Source organism: Triturus cristatus, chromosome 7 (assembly GCF_964204655.1).
Source record: "Triturus cristatus chromosome 7, aTriCri1.1, whole genome shotgun sequence".
Lineage (NCBI taxonomy): Eukaryota > Metazoa > Chordata > Amphibia > Caudata > Salamandridae > Triturus > Triturus cristatus.
In genome coordinates, this window is record NC_140590.1 from 1,681,918,535 (window position 1) to 1,681,939,615 (window position 21,081).

Below are 21,081 nucleotides of genomic sequence, written 5' to 3' on the forward strand. Positions count from 1 at the left end.
CACCGAGGCGAGAATTATCAGGTCCGTGGAATTTTTTAGCCCAAGACCCGCCGAGGCGGGGAATTGAACCCTGGTCCCGGGCTAGACTTCTGCATCAGGGTCTGCCGCTCTAATCATTGAGCCACACTTCTCCACGTGCTATCCCCTGCAGGCCAGAAAGAGCTGCAGGATTGCTTCGCTGTCTAGCCACGTGCATATGAAGAACTTGAAGTGAAGGAGACTGACTTTGTGGCTTTCACCCCACCCACTTTTCCACTTGAAGCCTCCCTTTTGTTCTCCTATCCCCTTCAATTGGCCGTTTGCTCCCTTATTTTCTCAATCTTTTCACTTGCTGTTGACCAGTATGGGGCTCTGGAGGTCACAAGTTTGAACCCCGGTCTGACAGTCTCTGTCTTCCATCTTTTTGAGGTTGCTAAGTTGAATTCTATAAATTTGGTAATAGTGACACGTTATTTTCAGCACTTAAGTATGGCATAAGCGCAGTAGGAAGCGCTATACGAAAACAAGCTGTTATCAGACACTCCTAACTTTCTGTGAAAGCCTCTCCCCTACCACTCTCATGCTGTCCTCTTCTGTCTCTCTCGCAGCAAGAAGACAGCTTGGAAAAAGTAATAAAGGACACAGAGTCACTCTTCAAGAGCCGAGAAAAGGAATATCAAGAAACGATCGATCAGATTGAGGTGAGATTGAGCGAGATTGGAACAAAAATATGAGAGGAAATGTCACAAAGGTGTGGTTGGGGGGTGTAGCCTCAGAACTGAGCTGGGGTAAGCTACATAATATAAGGTGGTCATAAGAGGAAAGATAGAATACCTCAGAGCAAGCGTGGGGTACCGCAAGAGAAGTTGGAAAACACCAAAGGATGAAGGACAGAGAAAGAATAACAGCAGAGGAGAAGTAGGGTACCACAACGATTACTGTAAGTAGAGGGGTGATACCACCAAAGAGGGGTGCTATAATAGCATAGTTTTGATAGTACAAGTATAGAAAAGAAATGGAATAACGCCAACAGGTAAGGCACCTTTCAGCAGAAGAGAGGTAACATGCTTCATGTGGAGAGAGAGAGAGAGAGAGAGAGAGAGAGGGAGGGAGGGGGGGGAGAGAGGGGGAGAGAGATAATAGTGCCGTATGAGACTATGGTCTGGCACAAGGGAAGGGACTCCTGAAAATGAAGGAGGGACCGTACTTGCATGAAGAGAAGGGATAGAACAAGAGGAGCGAAGGAATGACATCAGAGGACAACAAGGTCATGCTTGAGGCAAGGGAAGGAATACCACAAGAGCCAGGAAATCACATCAGGCGAGAGAGGGGCTACCTACAGGAGCCGGCATGGGGGGGGGGGAGAATACCACAGAAGGGGGTGCCGAGAGAGTGTAATAACACAAGAGGGCACTGAATAATAGAGGGGGCAGGGAATAGTAAGAGCAAGATAAGTACTGAAAAACAAGGACACAATGGTGAAGGGTAAGGAAGGAACTTTATAGGAGGAGGCTGGGAATACCATCAGAGGGAGGGAGGGAGGAAAGAGAATAAGGGATGACAGGAGAAAATAAATGAACAGGGAAGAGGGAATATTACCAGGGGAGAGCTGAAATACTGTGGATAGGTTAGACAGGGAGAGCAGAAACACTGTAGGCAGGTTACATGGTCTTGCACAAGACAGATGTAATACCCGAAGAAGTCAGAGGTATAACACTGTGATGAAAGCAACGAATACCACACGAGGAGCGAGGAATAGATATCAGAGGATAGGATAATTAACAGCAAAGGAGAACGTGAATACTGCTGGGAAGAATAGAGCGTCTAGCACAGAGAGAGGGTCATTACCCAGAGGACAAAGGGATCATACTAGAAGGAAGAAAAGGAAAATACCAAAAGGGTAGAAAGAATACCTTCAGAGAACAGAGTATGATACTACAAGTTGAAAGATGGAATACCGCAGGACGAAAGAGGGAGGTTCAACAAGAGCAGAAAGTGAAAAGAGGAACTGGGTGATACCAGAAGAAGCTGAGAGGGTGGATGAAATAACTCCAGGGGAAAGGCAATTACACCAGGAGAGAGATGAAATACCACAAGAAGAGAGGGAATACCACACAAGAGAGGATGCCAGAAGAGGAGAGTGGGAATAATTTAGAAGACAAGGGTAATCTGGTGGGGAGCACACGAGACATACAAGGGAGATGCTATACCTGTACGGGCCAGAGTTACAATCCAGTAGGAAAGAAAGGTAATGCCACAAGAGGAGAAATGGAAATCTAAAAGATGTGAAGGGTGCCACAATAGGAGATGAGTTACAACTTCAGAGGGGCACATACTAAAGGGAAGAAAGGGTCGATACAAGGTGAGTGGGGAGCACAGAAAAGGAGAGACGAGTTATTGACAGCGAAGAAAGTGAAGGCCTGAAGAGGAGGCCCGGGATAATTACAAACTAAAGGGATTCATATAAACAGAGGAATAGGGTGCCCCAAACGCACATAAGGCCAGAAGAAGATAAAGGTAATTACAACAGAGAACTATAGGATCATATTAAAGCAAAAAGATGAATTAAAACAGGAGACGAGAACTAAGCGTGAATCAAACAAACACAGAGAGTAGATAATATTACAGAAGAGAGGGTGAGAGCACATTAAGAGGGAAAATAATAAGCCCGGAGGCAGGGAATACTGCTATAGTAACGGAAATAGCAGTAGGAGGAATGGATGGATTTAATAATGGGAGAGGGTAAATGACATTATGATTGAAAGGAATAGTGAAGGTAATAGCTCAAATGGATACAAAACATGAAAGAGAATAGGGAACATCCTAACAGGGAAAAGGTACAACACAATAGGATGGAGGCATGAACACCGCGTAAGAACGAGTAGAACATGGAAATGGAAGAAGAAATGGCACATGGTGGGAGCAATGAGAGTAGAAGAAAACAGCACAGTAAGCGGGATGGTACAATGCATTAGTTGCCTGAATGGGACTAAAGTATGTCTTGCCTCTGTCTCTGATCCTTAGTTGGAACTGACAACAGCCAAGAATGATATGAACCGCCACCTCCATGAATACATGGAGATGTGCAGCATGAAGCGTGGCCTAGATGTGCAGATGGAGACCTGTCGCCGCCTCATCACCCAATCAGGAGATAGGTAAGAAGCAGGGTATCCATTCAAAAAGCAAGTCAGCAGAAAAAAAAAACAAAAAAACACTAGTTTCTTTTTGGTGGCAGAGGAGTGTATCTTTCTTTTGCTAAATCCACACCTTTATTGCTCAGTTTAGAGAAGGGAATTGTTCTATATTATTAGCAGAATCCTCACCTTTACTTCCAACGTTGTCCATATAATGAAACGGAAGCAATTACAACGGGTGTCCTTTCCACTGAAGCTTCTCACTCCCACTGTCCTGTCTGCACTGCAGCATGATGGGGAATCCTTGAGTGGTGCCCAGCACATAACTGTGGTGATTCGTGCTGGGCCACCATATCCAACTTCGGAGTGTCCTTGACATACTGATGTCCACCACTTGCTGGCCATAAGACATGATCCTCCAAAATTAGTAAGAAGTGACTACAGTAATTGGAACAATGGTGTAGCAAGAGTTAGGCAGAGGTAAGACTGCTTCCGACAGTGCCTAATGGGTCATATGTAAGTGATGACAGGATGGGCCAATCCTCGGTATTGGAGGTTGGAAACCACAGAGTTCCAGCAAAGTCAAACTTTGGAATGCTTTGTCTGATATGCTCACATGCAAAGAATCTCATGCTGTTTTCAGGCACCTTTTAAAAAAACACAGCTGGATTTGCAATCATCACCTTAACTTTAGTTCACCTTCATCCTCTTTCCACTCTCATTTGCGCCAAGAAACCTTTGGTGAACCAGCGCTTTACAAAACACTAACATAACCTAACTATCACTGGTGCTTACTTGTCTATTAATAAATGTGGTGAGCACAGAACTTCAGTTCACCAGGACCAGGCTGTTCCAACAAGTTACTTGCCTTCGGTAATGCTCTTTCTGGTAGAAACTCGATCTAGCTGCAGATTCCAAACCTTTTGAATATTCCCAAGGCATCAGAACTGGAAACTTTTCAGCAGTACCTCTGCATGCTGATAGGAGGTGCCGTGGAGCTCCACACTGACACCATTCAGCTCTGGAAATGACATGCTAGAGCATATGTAGGTGCCACCTCCACACACTGATGTCAGTTGCTTTCAAGACTGCCTGTGCCTCCAGACGCACCATGGTGCAAGGGGGCCTGCGTTGGCGCTTGGATGGAGTTTGTACGGCGGTGCTGGCAGAAAGGACAGGAATCTCGTAAATACAGTGCATTCCTGCCCTCGTCTTTTGACGTAGATTAGCAAAGCTAGAAGGCTTGCGGTCCTGCCTTATGCCAAAATGTTGTAAATATGTGCATGAATGTTTTGTGACTGGATTTCAGTCTCAAAACCTTAATACATACCATAAGTAATTGGTATTTTGAAGGGAAGCCCCGAAGAGAGTCTTTCTAAATACAGATTCTATGGTTTCCTTAACCCATTTAATAATTCAGAAAACCTTTTCCAGATCACTAAATGGGCTTAGTACATTTGAAAAAAGGTTTTGGCATTCACAAACCCTCTGATTTACTGAATCAGAGGGTTTGCGAATGCTAAAATCCTTTGAAATTCTGACCCCTCGTTCATTCTGTACACTCTCAGATTACCTAGAAATCAAGACCTTGTTTGAACCACTTCTAAATTAAAATGGTTAATGTTGACCATAGAGTCAGACTGATTTTGGTGAAGTTTGCTGCCAATATGTTTTTTTCTTTAGTCTTCCTATACACCATAATTTTCGTTCGCTAACTAGTGCATGATCTAGTGCCACCAACACCCAGGATCCTGACCCTGGGGCGAACTCCACATTACCATCATCAAGCAAATGCTAATGCATTTTTCATGGGAAACTGAGACTTCGGCTAGGCACATTAGGAGCCCTACACATCAATACACCGTTCACCTAATGGTGCTGTTGATTTACAACAAATTTCATCTTATTCCAAGGCACCAAACTCTAAAGCAAGCAGATATATAAACTAGTTTCTCCATTTTTTCTATTCTTCCAACGTACTTGCCAGTGTTTTACTTTTTGCTTTGGACTACATCACACATATCTTATCATCTATAGCCAGAGGGTGCTCTGCAGCGCATAAATGCTACTTCCTCGGGGGATCAGGCCTAACTGTTTCTTTAAATGCTGGATTCAATTCAGTCAATTCAGTTTGCCAAACAAAATTAGTTTCACAGTCCATGATATGGCCTTTTCAAGCAACCATCAATTATATCCCATGTGGTTTTCACATTGGTATTCAGTCCAATATTGGGGACATGATCATATGGTATTTAGAATATTGGAAATAGAAATATTGTGGTCCAAAATATTGTGTCAAGAATATAGAGGACAAAAATATTGTGAGGGTAAGTTTCTATATGTAAGCAAAGGGTTACTATGTATAACTCCACACACATGTACTTGACAGTATATATATATATCTTTTTTTTCAGTTTGAAATGCTTTATTGAGATAACTTGAAAGAATACAGAAATACTGACCAATACATATGATCTTAACGATGATGAGTGAGAGGGACAATAGGCCAATACTGTCTAATAAGTAAACAAAAAGCATTTTATAAGGTTTTATGGATGAGACGGGAGGGAGAGAAGAAAGAAAAAAAGAAAGAAAAGAAAAAGAAAAGAGGAAGAAGGAGAACAGAAGAAAAGAAGAAAGGGAAACAATATGAAGATGGTAGGAAGCAAACATGGCAAATAGAACAAGCAGATAAAGAAGTCAAAAAGCGATTGTCAAGTTGAGTAAAGGAGAAAATAAACAATATGGGAGATATGATAAGGAGGACAGAGCAGCAACAATCAATCATTCATGGAGGTTTAAAATTCTCAGAAGAGCAGTGTGAAGTGCGCCTCGACGCCATGCGATCAAGGTATGTTGTGAGGGGCAGCCAAAACAAGTCCCTATTAAGAGAGGGAGTGGAGGAGGCAGCAACGCGTACATCAAGCCTATGATGGTGACAAAGAGAGTTCCACCAGCATTTTATGGATAGATTAGTGAGAGATTTCCAGTTAAAGGCTATGTGTTGGAATGCCAGGGCAAGCATAAAGTCTAATAGACCAGAGCAGTCTGAGGGGATATCTAAGGAATCAGAAAGACTGCCTAAGAAAAGAAGAGGAATAGAGTAGGGGAGAGAGACGGAAAATAGTCGAGAAACATAAGACCAAACCTCACTCCACAAAGTAGCAACAGAAGGGCAAAGAAAGAGAAGGTGAAGAAGATCAGCATCAGAGGAACCACAGGTCCAACAATTAGAACCATGAGTAGGGGAGAAACGAGAAATCGAAACCGGGGAGAGACATAATCTGTGATAAAGAAAAAATTAAGACTGAGTCAGGGAAGCAGAGCGAGACGTTTTCAGTGATCTGGACCAGACTTTATCCCAAAGAGCAGTCGACCAGTCACAACCTAGATCTAACTCCCAAGCGCACTCCAGCTTAGATTTAGAACGGTTCAGAGGAGGGGACGAGAAAGATTTATAAATAAGAGAGGCTTCGGGCAGATTAAGCAAGATTTGGAGGAGAGGAGGCTGGGAGATAGGAGTTGATGAAGGAGGAAGGGAATAGTAAACATCGAGAAGGAGAGTCATAAGAACAGTGAATTTGCGCAAGAAAGACTGAGGACAGTGAAATGAAAGACGAAAGTTAGGAAAGGAGCATGGGATAAGACCATCAAAGAGCTGTTTAACCCATACGAGACCCTTTGACCTCCAAGAAGACCAATAAATAGGCCTATTATTTAAGAGGATAAGTGAATTATACCAAATAGGGGATTCTAAAAAGGATTCACGAGTAATAGGAGTAGAGCAGACTAGAGAATGTAGAAGGGAGGAGGTATACCTGAATAAGGGAAGAGAAGTGAATGGATTTTTAACAGAGAAATGTATGGTTTCAAGAGGAGAAAACGGAGAGAGTAGTGAGCGCTCAATAGAAAGCCAAAGAGGGTCAAAAGGAGAGGGTTGTGAGATAAGCCATCTAGAGGCCTGACGCAGAGAGAAAGCCTTATGATAGAGACGGAAATCTGGAAAGTTGACTCCACCATTCGGTTTAGGTTTAAGAAGGATGGCTAAAGCAATCCTGGACCTCTTATTCTTCCACAGAAACTTAGAAAGACAGGAATCAATGCGTTTAAAATGGACATCCGGAATATGCACAGGGAGCATGGATAAAGTATATATGAGAATGGGAGATACCATCATCTTAATCGAGTCAAGCCGACCCCACCATGAAAGATAAAGAGGGTTCCAGGATGATAATAATTTATCAATACGGGAGAGAACTATAGACATGTTCAATTGAATGGACGCGGCGATGGAATTTGAGAACCATATTCCCAGATATTTAATTTTAGAGGAGTTCCATGCAAAACCAGTAGAAGAAAACTGATGGGGAAGGCAATATTTTGTAAGGGGAAGAATCTCAGTTTTATCAGAGTTGATCTTATATCCAGAGACTTGTGAGAAGGAGGTAAACTCAGATAGTAGAGCTGGAATAGATTGTTCAGGGGCAGAGATAAATAAAAGAATGTCATCAGCATATGCGGAGAGTTTCAGATGCGTCTTGCCATACAGAAAGCCAGAGATAGAAACATTATTCCGAATAGCCGTCAAAAATGGTTCGAGGGCAAGAACAAAAAGAAGCGGGGATAAAGGACAACCTTGACGAACACCACGTTGGAGAGGGAAATACGAAGAGAGATGGCCGTTGACAAGAACAGATGCCTTAGTGTCTTAGGCCTTAGTGCCTTAGAGTAAAGCAAGGAGATAAGGGAAATAAATTTAGGACCAAAACCATGCCAACGCAAAGCAGCAAACAAAAAGGACCAATCCACCCTATCGAAAGCTTTCTCAGCATCAACAGAGATAGCAGCAAGAGGAATGGAAAGAGACGTAACTTTATTTAAAACGTTAAGGAAAAGGCGAGAATTGTCCGAAGTGAGTCTACCTTTGACAAAACCACACTGTTCCTTCCCAATGAGATGGGGCATAAGAGGGTCCAGACGTAGGGCAAGGAGTTTGGCAAATAATTTATAGTCTACGTTGACTAAAGATATTGGACGGTAATTTTGACATAGTTGAGGATCACGACCTTCACGACCTTCCTTGGGGATAAGGCAGATCGTGGCCTCATGGAAAGAGCCAGCTGCAGAGCCGGAGAGAAAAAATGATTGAAAAAGTGAAAGAAGTTTAGGAAGCAAAAGGTCAGAGAAATGCATATAAAACTCAACAGAGAAACCATCGGGGCCCGACGCTTTGCCTTTGGTGAGAGTCCTTAAGGCACTATCCAATTCAGTGATAGAAAGGTCATGCTCAAGATCAGGGAAATTAAGATGGGAGGTGGAGGGGGCAGGGAGCTTTTCAAAATAGGATTGAAGAAGAGAAGGGGAAGGAGGAGACTCGGGTGTATAGAGGGACTGATAGAAGAGTTGGAATTGGTTAAGAATCTCCTGTTCCTTATGAAGAAGTAGGTTATCCGAAGAGTATATGGAGTCTATAGAGGTACGCTCTTTGCGGGTTTTAAGATAGTTAGCTAGAAGCTTACCTGATTTATTGCGACCCCCATAGTAACGAGCACTACTCCGAAGCAGAATTGAAGAGGCATTGTCAGTCGTGGTTTTGTTAAAATCCATTTTTGCACGTATAAGGTCTGGCAAAACAGACTTGCTAGAGGAAGTATAGAATTTATGCTCTAAAGATTTAATATGAGCCAACACGTTTTCCTGTTTTTTAAGAAAATGCTTCTTCTTTTTAGAGACAAAATCAATAACAAAGCCCCGTGCAGTCGCCTTAAAAGAATCCCAAATAACATGAGGGGCCAAAGAGGGGTCAGAATTAAGTAAGAAGAATTCATTAGCAAAGGAGAGAAAAGAGGAAGAGAAAAGAGGATCTGCGAGAAGGGAATTATTAAATCGCCAGCGGGAAGGCTTAGGAGGTGCAGGGAGAAGATCGAAGGTCGTGACAATAGGGGCATGATCAGAAATAACTATGGGTTCGATAGAGGAGGATAAGAGGTTCTGAGAAAGGGGTTGAGAAAGAAAGATATAATCAAGGCGGGAGAGGGAGGCATGAGGAGGCGAGAAGAAGGAGTAATCAAGGGTGTCAGGGTGTGAAAGTCTCCATGAATCAATGAGGTGCGACTGCGAAATGGTGTCGAGAAATTGTTTGTGTGATTTGTGAGGGTTAAAACGGACAGAGGATTTGCGGTCAAGAAACGGATCAACAATCTGATTGCAGTCACCTCCTAAAACAAACATGGTATCTTTATGCTGAAAACATTTCGAGGTAATTACAGGCCAAAAATTACAATCAGGGTGAGTAGGGCCATAAACATTAAGAACAGTTAGAGATACAGAATTGATTAACAACTTAGCTAATACCCATCGACCATCAGTGTCCGTATCTTGGGAAACAACTTTACATTTTAACCTTTTATGGCATAAAATAGCAACACCATTCTTTTTATTAGAAGAGGGAGAGAATAAAACCGTGCCCACCCAGCTTCTTTTCAACTTAAGCGATTCCGCTTCAGTAAGATGAGTTTCTTGTAAAAGTACTAAATCGGGGTTGTAAGAAGCTAGGTGGGAAAGGACTCTCTGTCTCTTAATCGGGTTAATAAAACCTTTTACATTCCATGAAATAACTTTGAAGGCAAAAACAGTAAATTATGAACATGGAAAGAAAGCCACAATAACAGAAAGTAAGAAAAATATGCCAGTAAATACATATCAAGAGAAGAAGGAAAAAGAAGAATGAAAGGTGCAGTTAAAAGGGAATAAGAAAAAAGATGTAATAATAGAGCAGGCAGAGGAAAGATAGGAATAAATAACAGGAGAAGCGAAAAAGAAGGGGAAGAAGAGGAAGGACAGGAAGAAGAAAGTGCAAGAAGAGACAGTACATATCCAAACAGGATGACTGAAAGAGACATACCTGAGAGGGAAAAAGGGGAGATAATGGGGTTATGGAAAGATTCGACAAGAAAGACCACCCAAAGCCAGGAGAGCCATCTGCACCAGGACGGGAAGGGAACAAAACGAACCACATGGGATGGAGAAGAATAATACACCAGCCAATCTAGGGAAGGAAAAAGATAATGCAGACAATTAGACTAAAAAACAACAATATAGAAGCAGAAAATATACATAGGAAACGAAAACACAATCCAGCAGCTAATAAAAAACAACGACAAAAGCGACAAAGGAAAGCCCACATCAGAACATTAACCGAAAAAACCTGCAAGAGAAGAAAAGAGGTTAAAATAGTCAACCATTAGCAGAATTGGAGGTATCCATGCCAGCATTAGTCTGAATATGAATGAAATATTTAAGTTCGGCAGGATCATGAAAAGTCCAAGTCTGATTCTGATGGGTCACCTTGAAGAGGCAGGGATGGAATAAACCATACCTAGCACCCAGAGAGCGTAGAGAAGGTCGAAGACTCAAAAATTCCTTTCTTCTCGCAGCAGTAACGTTAGAGACATCTTGCGAGAGGAACACCCTCTGGCCCATCCAGGAGACTTGGCGTTTGGATCGAGCTGCAGAAAGGACCAGAAGGAGATCAGTGAACTTCAGAAATAGGATGATGACTCCTCGTGGTTTAGTTGAGGCTGAGGAACGAGGACCAAGTCTATGTGCTCTCTGGATACTAAGAGAAGTAGTAGAAGGGATGTCCAAAAGTTTCAAAAGAAAGGAAGAGAAAAATGCGACAGGGTCATCTCCCTCCAAAGATTCCGGCAGGCCATAAATACGTAGGTTATTCCTCCTATTTCTATTTTCCAAGTCCTCATTGTGTTGTTGAAGTGTGAGAACAGACTTTTCCAGCAAGGAAATACGTTGAGAGTTAGTGTGGATATCCGTAATCTGCTGCTCCACGGAGGATACTCGGGTGTCCATAGTCGCCCATCTTGCCTCAAAAAGTTGCATTTTTGTATTGATCTCTTCCACAAACGGGCGTAAAGCGCGAATTTCCTCCAGTAGTAGTTCCATAGAGATAGGAGACGAAGGTTTATCGGGAGGAGGAGAATCCTGTTTCAAGCGTTTAGAAGAAGTAGTAGAAGGAGACGCTTTATTAGAGGCTGATGATGGTGGAGAAGGGCGATTGGGAGCCGCTGCCGCCATTGTCTCTGTAAGTGAAGAATGATCCGCTGTTGAGGAAGAAGAGGAAGAGGGCGTAGGAGGAGACTTCGAGGGCACAAAGACGAACTTTGGATTGCGTAGCTTGCCCATAGAGCCCAAATGTGCAGAAAACAGAGTGAAAAAAGACCCTGGCGAGCGTCGTGTACCACAAATAACAAAGTTCAAAAAAGGAGCAACAGTGTTCAACGATGTGTGGTAGAGCTCAATAACGGTCCATAGAGATGTGTGGAAAACCAGCGGATATGTTTACTGAGAGGCAGCAGCACACCAGGTATCAAAGGAAGTCCCAACCAACGATGAGCTGACCTTCAAAGAGTAGCAAAAATGACCTGCGGACATCCAGGAGCCATGTAGAATATATTTGTTTGTTAACTAAAGTGGGAAAGTCTGAAACTTCGTATTCATACTTGGGGCAAAGAGGTAGAAGTCACCCATGAGGCAGGAATAATGGCTGGTGAGGGAGACAAGCTGCAGCAAATCATGAGAGAGAGTAAGAAGCAGCTATCAAAAATATAGGTAAAAGGAGGTGCAAATGTTCAGAGGCAGCGGGCAAGAGTAGGAGGAGCCATCAGGCGCTATCGACTGATCTCCGTGTGAGGAGAATTTACACAGATTGGCCGCGCGCGAAAATCACGCCAGCCTCAAAATGGCGGACGCGCTGAGGCACCTACGGTGCTAGCCAAAAAACGGAGCATTACCGCACAAAGGTCGGGTCTGGCGGTCACATCGGAGGCACACCACGGTCCGTAGGCAGCAGCCGAAAGAAATCCACAGGAACGGCCAGAAAACAGCTGAAACGGAAGAGAAGTCCGTCTCGGTGCAGCAGAGCTCCGGAGTCAGGTGGCCATCTTGTTTGGCGTCCAAGCCACGCCCCAGTATATATATATCTTATGTAGATGTGGAGTCAAGTATGGTGAATCTATGCTTACCTATTTGAACTTACCTTCTCGATCTTTTGATTCTCAATATTTTGGGCACGATATTATGTCCACGCGATATTTCTGATTCCGTTATTGTGTCAGTGATCCAATTCTATATAACAATTGTAAACTCTCCACGCAGTTGACCAGTTTAAGAAACTGTCACATCCAAGTAGTGGTAGCCGCACCATGGGCCTCATGTAGGTAGCCAAATACCGGTCGGTAACGGCCGAAATTCGGTAAATATCCCGTTACCGACCGGTATTGAGGCACTTGAGATGTAGGTGGCTGATTTCTGGATTCGGGATTTACCGAATCGGAATTTTAAGAAATCGGTAAAATACCGATTCGGTAAATACCGAATCCAGAAATGCTATGTAGGGGGCACTCAAGTGAGTGCATTATTGGTGTCTGGATTCGTTATTTGCCACCAACTGCAAGTTGATGGTAAATGACGAATACCTTTCAAAAAGCATTTTTGTGCTATTTCAAAAGTGCCATGTGGCAGACATACATGCCCTTAGGGCATGTATGTGCGCCACATGTGCACACATGCACGAATCAGGGGTGCAACAGGGTGTCAATGTGACACCCTGCCACCCATGATAATGCCTCCCCTATTACCGACTCGGTATTTACCGAATCGGTAATAGTAACTGGCTTCCCATTCATTCCTATGGGCCTCCAGGCCCAAAGGAATGAATGGGAAGGGATGCATTATTACCGATTCGGTAAATACCGATTCATAAATACCGATATTTACCGAATCGGTAATAATTACCGAATATTTACCTACATACTATTTACCGATTCATAAATACCGAATTCGGTATTTATGAATCGGTAAATGGTATGTTACCTACATATGGCCCCATGTGACTACCTTCATTTCAGCACGTGTCAGGAAACATGCAGTAGTGAAGGTGTGCCTGTTAATTTTCAGACAAGGGATGTAGCTCCTTTGTACATTCACACATTTGGAGGCTAGCCAGAAGAATTAGCTAGAACAGCAGCATTAAAAGATGCCTTTCCCATACCTCACAATCCAAAGATAAACGGTGCCGCCAAGAAAAGTGACCCTGGGTTGCCCTGCTGTGATGCCACTTTTATTTACCTAAGACAGACACCAACACAAAGATTTGCCATTCCTATATTAAAACAAAAAAAATGAATATCCCAAATACATTAGGAGTTGTCTCTCCACGCCTGGGGGGACATTTTTGCATTTTTACTGTCTGGGGTGGCAATGGTCATCACGACAAATCAGTACAAGAATCAAAACCTACAAACTGGGTGTTGGGCTTTGGTGGTTGTATATAAATTGGCCTCTATGATATGTACAATAGTGGATGCCTCCCCGAGAAGAGCCCACAGCAGCTTCTATGATGGCTCTGCTGTTGGGAAAACTGCCATGCCCCCCACTTCTAAATGAGGAATACATCAACGAGGTGTGCGGACAGATTCTTTTTCACCCTTTTCCTAGTACCAAGACCTTAAAATGAGGTCCTAAGTGATTTCACAGTAACACCATAGCTGGAGGTTTCTTTCCTTATTAAAAATGCTTATATGAACTAGGAAATTCAGAAAATGTCACATATTTCACTCTCTCTCTTTTTCTGCAGGCAGTCTCCCTCCATTGCATCGGCCACCAGCAGTGAGTCAGGAGCCAATGAGGACACAGAGAACTCAGACCGTGAAATGCCTTCCGAAAGCTCCATGAGATGAGGGACACAGCAAGAGGATCACCCTCCAGAGGAGAACATTGACTTGCACATTCAGGATTCTTGACCAAAGAACAAAGGGACATCATTTCAGGAGGGCTTCCTTCTAAATATCTCTGAGGTCTTTCATGAGTCCTGCCAAGGATGTTATCTGAAATATCACTGAGGATTTCCCTTCTGAGTACAGTTAATGATCCTCACCTAGCGCTGCTGAGAATCTCTCACAGTATTATTGAGGATTCTCAACCGAGTATTGCCAAGATATCTCTCATGAGTATTGAAGAGGATTTTTTTCTGAGTACTGTTGACGGGTACAATCCATATAAAGCTGAAGATTCAATGATAAAAACAGCTGAGGATTTTTTCCTCCGTAGCATTAAGGATCATCCCTCAAGTGGCCACAAGGAGCACCTCAACACTATCATTAAGCATCAATTCCACTGAGGACTCCATATGAGGATCGTTGAGGAGTCATGAGTATCACAAAGTTTCTTCTCCAGGGTATCTTTGTGGATTCTTCCTGAATGTGTATCACTTATCATTGTTTCTGAGCAATGCTGAGAATTCCTCCTTATTATTAACAAGCATTGCCTGTTATGTGTTGCCATGGAAAAAATTAGCTTTGTTCACACTACCACTTTTTAAGGTGGAGACCTGATCTAATCCACAATCTCAGGCCCGAAGCTTGAAACCAGATTTAGAGCACTGGCTAAGTTTTAAAGTCTCACTTGAGGTCCTGAAGTCAACTCTTTAACTCCAGAGGATGGGTGGAGGCCCTGAGACCCAGTTGAGGTGCTCGGGCTTTGCTGAAGTCCTGAAAGCCAGCTGAGTCGTGGGTCATAGTGGAGGCCATGATATCTGACAATGGTTAGGTTCTAGAGGCTTTTTCAAGATCCCCGTGTCCTAAACCTGGTGGCGGACCACAGGCACATTTAAGGTGCCAGGGACCAACTGTGGTGCAGAGACCAGGTTAAGGTCTGGTGGTTGGCTGATGTCTTGAGGCCCATTGGAGATGCCAAGATCTGATTAAGCTGTGAAAAGTGGCCACAGTTTTGAGACTGAGTTAGGTCCTAATTGGGTTGGACTGCCAGAGTAGAAATTGACATTCTTTGAACTACCAGGGACCAGTCAAGCCCATTTTCTACGCTGCAGTAACAACAAATCACATCCATACACAAATCATTTACAGAGCAGATGAAGGGACTAGGAGCTAGGTTTGGGATACCTGCACAGCCAAATTGCCAATCTACGCAATATCTATCCCTGCCTGTTACCTTTTCTCCATCCCCCCACCATCTTTATTCTCTCTCACTACTATTCTCAAAGTCTCCCATTATATTTTCTGTATCTTCCATTCTATTGTCTTATTTTCACACTTGCCCACTCTTCCTCGTGTTTGTTTAATCCTTTCCCTCGCACCACTTCCTTTCAGGCTATCTATCCTCGATTTCCAATGCCAGCTTTCTTTGTATGTCACTTTCCTTCACTCCTCCTTCCCTTTCCCCCAATTACTACACCTCTTGTCTGACTAATGATTTAGCGGCAGATTTACAAGAAAGTGACGCATCTGTAGTGATGCGTCACTTTCCCTGCGCCACCCTGAGAAACACTTGCACCACCATGGATTTACAATACAGCGCACCATGGCACAAGGATTGACAGATGCGTCAAGCATCAGTTGGCACAAAGGTCACGCATTGCTGGAGTCGTGTCGCAAGCACAACGTAACTCCAGCAATGTTCAGGAAGGCCTATACCTATTGTGCTGCATCACTTCTTACGTCTGCTTAAAGCAGGCGTACGGTTTTGACGCAGTGGTGTCGTAGAAGTGATTCAGTGAAATCTTGTAGATTTCACTGCATCCCTTTTACAAGGCTTTTTTCAACGGACCGCCCACCCTGCATACATTATACCTGATGCAGGTATAATGTGGTGCAGGGCTTTACAACGTGACACATCTCCTTAGATGCATCACATAGTAAATGTGTCACAAACTGGCGCATTGTTTTCGCCACCGCTACGTCACACAAGTGACGCAACGGCGGCACAAAAGTGTCGCAAGGGGCTTGTAAATCTGCCCCAGTGTGTGAGAATATCCGTACTGGTAAACCAGCTAGAAATGAATGAGAGATGAGGGGAAAGTAAAAAGTAGGAGGGGTGGAGAGGTAGACTGAATGGCTGGAGGTAAAGAGGTTGTGCAAGAGGAAAGGGCGAGAGAAAAAGATCAAATGTAAAGGGAATGATTTACAGAAATTCAGAAATAGAAAGAAGGTGTCGCTAAGGAGAAGTATGAGGGGAAGAAGCAAATAGACAAGCTGAAAGGAAAGTCAGAGAGATGACACAAGACATTATTTTTACACTTTCCAGAAAACAAAAGCTCTGGCCTTTGTGAATGAAAAAAGGAACCAAGTTGATTGCCAAATGTAGTTGGAAATGACCATACCAGTTGAGGACGCCTAGAAATCACCTATGCTATGCACCAACATTTGGCACTGAACAGCTATTATTGCCTGGGTATTGTCCTCCAATTGATGCCACCCTGTTGATTACACCTCATACCATTATTAGGTTTCATTCGCTTTGTCTACCGTTTATCACACAGCTGTGTTGGCAAGTTGGCCAACGCCGTTTTTCTGCAGGCTCTGTGACTGGCAAATTATCATGTACATTACGATATTTGGAATGTTATGCAACAGATCACCTTATTTTTGTATTATTTGCGTATTTGATATAATGTAGACCTCGCTGCAGTGGAACATTCCTACTGCAGCCCTCTATTGCTCATGCAGAAGAGAATTCAAAGTAAAGGCGCGGTTACCTGTAAACTCCCTTGAGTCGTGACCACCGCATACTACAGTGAGTCCTCATCCAATTGCTAATACGCCGAGTGAATATTGATTGTGTGTACACGCTGTGCCAAGTGACCAAACACATCTGTAGACTATAGGAGCAGATACGTTAGGTATTCAGTTTACAAAACTGAATTGACAGTATGTTCACTGTGACAACCTTTCACTGACACATCCGGTTTTAAAATTGGTGGCGAGGGGGACACCAGATCCAAGACCTGCACAAGTTTAAATATTCAAATGTGCAAGGAACACGCACTTCAACTTACATAAAGGATAAGGAAGTGGTCACACTTAAGGAAAAAATGTGGCTTCTCATGTATATGTTTACAGAAAGCTGTTGGTCTTCAAAGTCACCAGAGGATCCCGCCTATGGAAGAAGACACGCACCGGTGTTGTTGGATAGCATCATCCTGATTACTCCTCTATCCCTTTCCAGGTTGGGTCTGCAGTCTTTTACTAAAACCTCGCTGGTACTGGTGCGCCCCACCCTGTTGACATCGAAAGTAAGTCACGGAGTTGTAACTCATTCCAAAGCCCCATTATCTAGTAGATTGGTCTTTGGAGGTGACCTTTATCCGTGGTAAACAAACTCAAACCAAGTAAACCGTTCTTGCTACAAAAGTGAGTCAGAATTTTGAAAGGAATGCCTCTCAACTAGGCAAACGTTTCTGAAGAGATGACACTTCCCTCAGCCTGGTGTACTGCTCTCTTATGGGACAGTGTCAAGCTTGTATTTGGCCTGTGAATTGACCCCTCACCTTTGATGTTTGGGACAATGAAGTGTCGGATGATTACCAGCCAGAGAAAGTGTATCATTTCAAAATGTCTTCATCTTATATGTCTCTTAACACATAAAGGAGGTGAGCCACCGTATACCCTCCTTGAAGACGCAACCAACACAAATCGATACGGCACCTAAAGGAAGAATACAAGGTACAGCATTACTACCCTAAATCAAACATACGAGGGTCCAAGTGGGACAGTCACAGAATTCCTGAGAAAATCATGCTTCATCATCTGCAACCTCTCCCCACCCTGGTAGGTTGGTACCACCAGGATGGAGTCAACCTTCTGCACTAAGTCAAACAGGAGGTTGAGTCCGCCCTGGTGGAACCATACTACCAGGGTGGGGAGAGGTTGCCGATGATGAAGCATGACACCATTTTGTGTGTGAGGCAGAGAGGTAGGAACGAAAAGAAAAGGGGTGCAAGAAGGAAAGAAAAGATAAAAGGGGACAGAAAAAAGCATATTGAAAAAGCAATAGGGTGAGGGAGACGTAGATGGGAAGAGAGGGGAAGTGATGGGGAGACTAAAAGGGAGACTTGAGAAGCATGAAAGAAGGGGATACAAACGGTGGCAGAAGAAGATGCAGAGCATGGAGGGTGCTTCTTGCAGTGATATGAAAGTTTCACCCACAAGCCTCCAGAGTAGATATGTGTTTCTCTTTTAGAGAGCAAGAGAAAAATAAGTATGTGGGGGCGTTAAAGCGGGCTGAGAGAGAGAGCTTCCAATCTTCATCATGAAAAGATGCTTGTTCACCCAATAGTACGTGCTATTCCTATTTCATCCCAGAGAGGTCTTCCTATCTACTATACTAGTGAGGTCTCTCTAATCTCACATCTCACTATCTGGCACCACCCTTTAGAGGAAGAATGCCCTTCCTACTTTTCCCAAAGAGAAAGATCTTCCCACCTACCCCAGTGGATTCTGCAGACAGCCTGGAAGCACTTGCAAGCTTTGCTGAGCCGCACGCGGCGTGTTACAGTGTACCTAGAAATGTTAATAAAGTGTACAAATATACATATCAAAGCAAAGCACTAGCCTCGCCTCTGACTGTACAAATGTGACCAAGCCTTCTGTTGTCTGTTTCTGGCATGGATGGACTGCTTGTTCCTTGAGTAGCAGTGTGCACCATATCGCTGAAAGTGGACATGGGGTTGTGACACTGCTCTGGGAGCTCCAGGGGCATCTTTGAGCTGCACAGGTAGGACTGTCGCAGCTGTTTATGTGTGAGTCAACACAACAAATGTTGTGTATGAGTACTAGAGGCTGCAGGTGGCTGTCAGTGTGTGTTATTGTTAGCACTTGAAAAGGGCACAATCTGGAACTAGGATGCCACTGCTGAGCCTTTCGGTAATCACAAATGTTTTCCAGCTCTGTGGACATTCAGGCAGCATCTTCTCTATCACGCCCAAAGTTCACTTTGATGAGACCAATAATGTCACAGTGTCTAATATTCTACATGATGACCTAGGTAGTCTGCAATTTACCCAAGTGTAGAAAGCTGCACCCACGATAAACCCGGTGTTCAGTAATAATCCCAACTTCAAATTGGAAAACCACTCCTGATGACATGGACATTCCCTTATATCATTTTCATTGGAGGGCATTCCTCCTTCACTGAACAAGACAACTACTACCAGTCTAGGTCGTAGATGGGCAAAATTGAACAAAGACATGGATGAATTCCTTATCTTTAACTAAACTGGACTATTGGGAACCACCCCGAGGCAGCAAATTCCTTAGTAGATGAGTGGATTAAAAAGTCATTCGACTAAGCGATCCCCATCACCACAATAAAAAAAAGGAAATAACGAAAAATCAACACCTTGGTTTAGGGCCCACTAAATCTCCTTTAAAAAAGAATGTAAACTCCTAGAAAGGAAATGGAGAAAAAATTATGATGAAAATGTAAAACTTTCCTACAGATAGCCACTAGACATTACCGTCAGAAAATTAAAAAGGCACTGATATATTTTTATGAAGCCATAATGATGAAAGCAGCTAACGCCCCAAGGGAGCTTTTCTGTATCATTAAATCACTTACCATTTGAAAGCTGAAAATTCGATGACTACTTCTACGGTAGCTAGGAGTATTTCCAAGAAAAAGTTTTGGTTATCTACAGTAACCTACAACAGGCAAAAAAACACTGTCTATCCCACCGGAGACTCTGGCCCCACAAAAGGAGAGCGCATGTATCTAAAATTTCCCGTCTATCACTATGGAGTTTCTCCCTGTTTTATTTGATAAGGTTAAACCTGTCTCCTCTTTGGACCCAGCCCCACTTCACATTTTGTTACAAGGAGCCCAAGAAACCAGTCCAACAATTCTAGATCTCCTTATGTCATCTTTTTCTTCTGGAGTAGTCCCCCGAATATGGAAACATGCAGTGGTGAAGCCTTTGATAAAGAAGCCCAACCTTACCCTGGGAACTACAGGCCTATCTCCCTGCTTCCAGCTTTGGGAAGATACTAGATAAACATATTAACCAAAATCTCTCCCTGTTTTTAGAGGTGTTCTTTCTCAATCTATCTCAGACCGGTTAACGTCCTCAACACAGTACAGAAACAGCGTTATTATAGATAACGGAGGAGCTGAAAATCATGCTGGATAAAGGAAGTCCTGCTGCAATTGTTCTTCTCGACCTGAGTGCAGCATTCGATACGGTTGATCATGAGACTGTGGTCGACAGGATGAAAGAAATAGGAATAAAAAACGGTGCCTTGAATTGGCTCACCTACTTTCTGAAAGATAGGTCCTTTCAAATCTGTGAACCACCCTGTAACTCGGATATCTTTCCTTTAAAATGTGGGGTCCTGCAGGGCTCCTCTTTGAATAATACACTTTTAAACATTTACCTACACCCACTGGCAGACATTTTCAAGGCATTTGGGGTGTCAATTGTCTTCTGTGCGGACCACACCCAACTGGTCTCCCTTTCCCTGGAGACAGGCTTAAATCAGCAGCAACTGGCCTCTTATCTAGGGAAAGTTGCATGGTGGATTGCAAAAAATTCACTTAATTTGAAAGAAGATGAAACAGGTGATGATTTTAGGAAGCAAGCCAAATCCCCAAAGTCCCTTTGGATAGCCAGAGTCTCTGGGATCACCACCATCACCCTCCTCCTCCATAAAGAGCCTAGGGGTGTGCCTGGATAGCTCCTTATCAATAGAAGCGCAAGTAAAAAATACAGCATCCTGTTTTGGTATAATCAAAACCCTACGGAAAATCCTTGATTTCCTACCCATTCAATCTAGAAGAATTATAGTCCAAGCATTGATTCTTTTCTCTCTAGCCTATAGGAATTCCTTGTATATGGGCTCACCCAAATACATTATTAAAAGACTTCAGCTGATCCAAGCTGCAAAAAATGTGCTGACCTCCTTGCACTAGCTTACAGAGAATTAAGTTCAAGGCACTTTATTTGGCTCATAGAGGAATACATCGGAAAGGGCCCTTACTAATCGGGACCTTTTTGCACCCTACTCTCCCTCAAGGACTTTAAAATCTTCCAGTGTGCAACTTCTAAATATTCCACCAATCCAAAATACACGATGAGCAGGCAGATCTTTTCCGTATCTGAACC

The 21,081-nt window shown here is 43.4% G+C and overlaps 1 protein-coding gene and 1 long non-coding RNA gene across 6 annotated transcripts in view; one reads left to right on the top strand and one right to left on the bottom strand.

The window, feature by feature from the left end:
- Positions 1–16,286, top strand: part of IFFO1 (intermediate filament family orphan 1) — a 147,944-nt gene extending 131,658 nt beyond the window's left edge. For all 3 annotated transcript variants that reach the window (XM_085619816.1, XM_085619814.1, XM_085619815.1), the window contains 3 exons: positions 588–680; positions 3,004–3,134; positions 13,765–16,286. In XM_085619816.1, the coding sequence (XP_085475942.1) occupies positions 588–680; positions 3,004–3,134; positions 13,765–13,867 (327 nt within the window). In that variant the 3' untranslated portion in view covers positions 13,868–16,286. The remainder of the gene's footprint in view (positions 1–587; positions 681–3,003; positions 3,135–13,764) is intronic.
- LOC146812708 (uncharacterized) overlaps positions 1–21,081 on the bottom strand; it is a 256,230-nt gene that overhangs the window by 30,030 nt on the left and 205,119 nt on the right. For all 3 annotated transcript variants that reach the window (XR_014966889.1, XR_014966887.1, XR_014966888.1), the window contains one exon: positions 10,018–10,161. This is a non-coding gene — a long non-coding RNA (uncharacterized LOC146812708). The remainder of the gene's footprint in view (positions 1–10,017; positions 10,162–21,081) is intronic.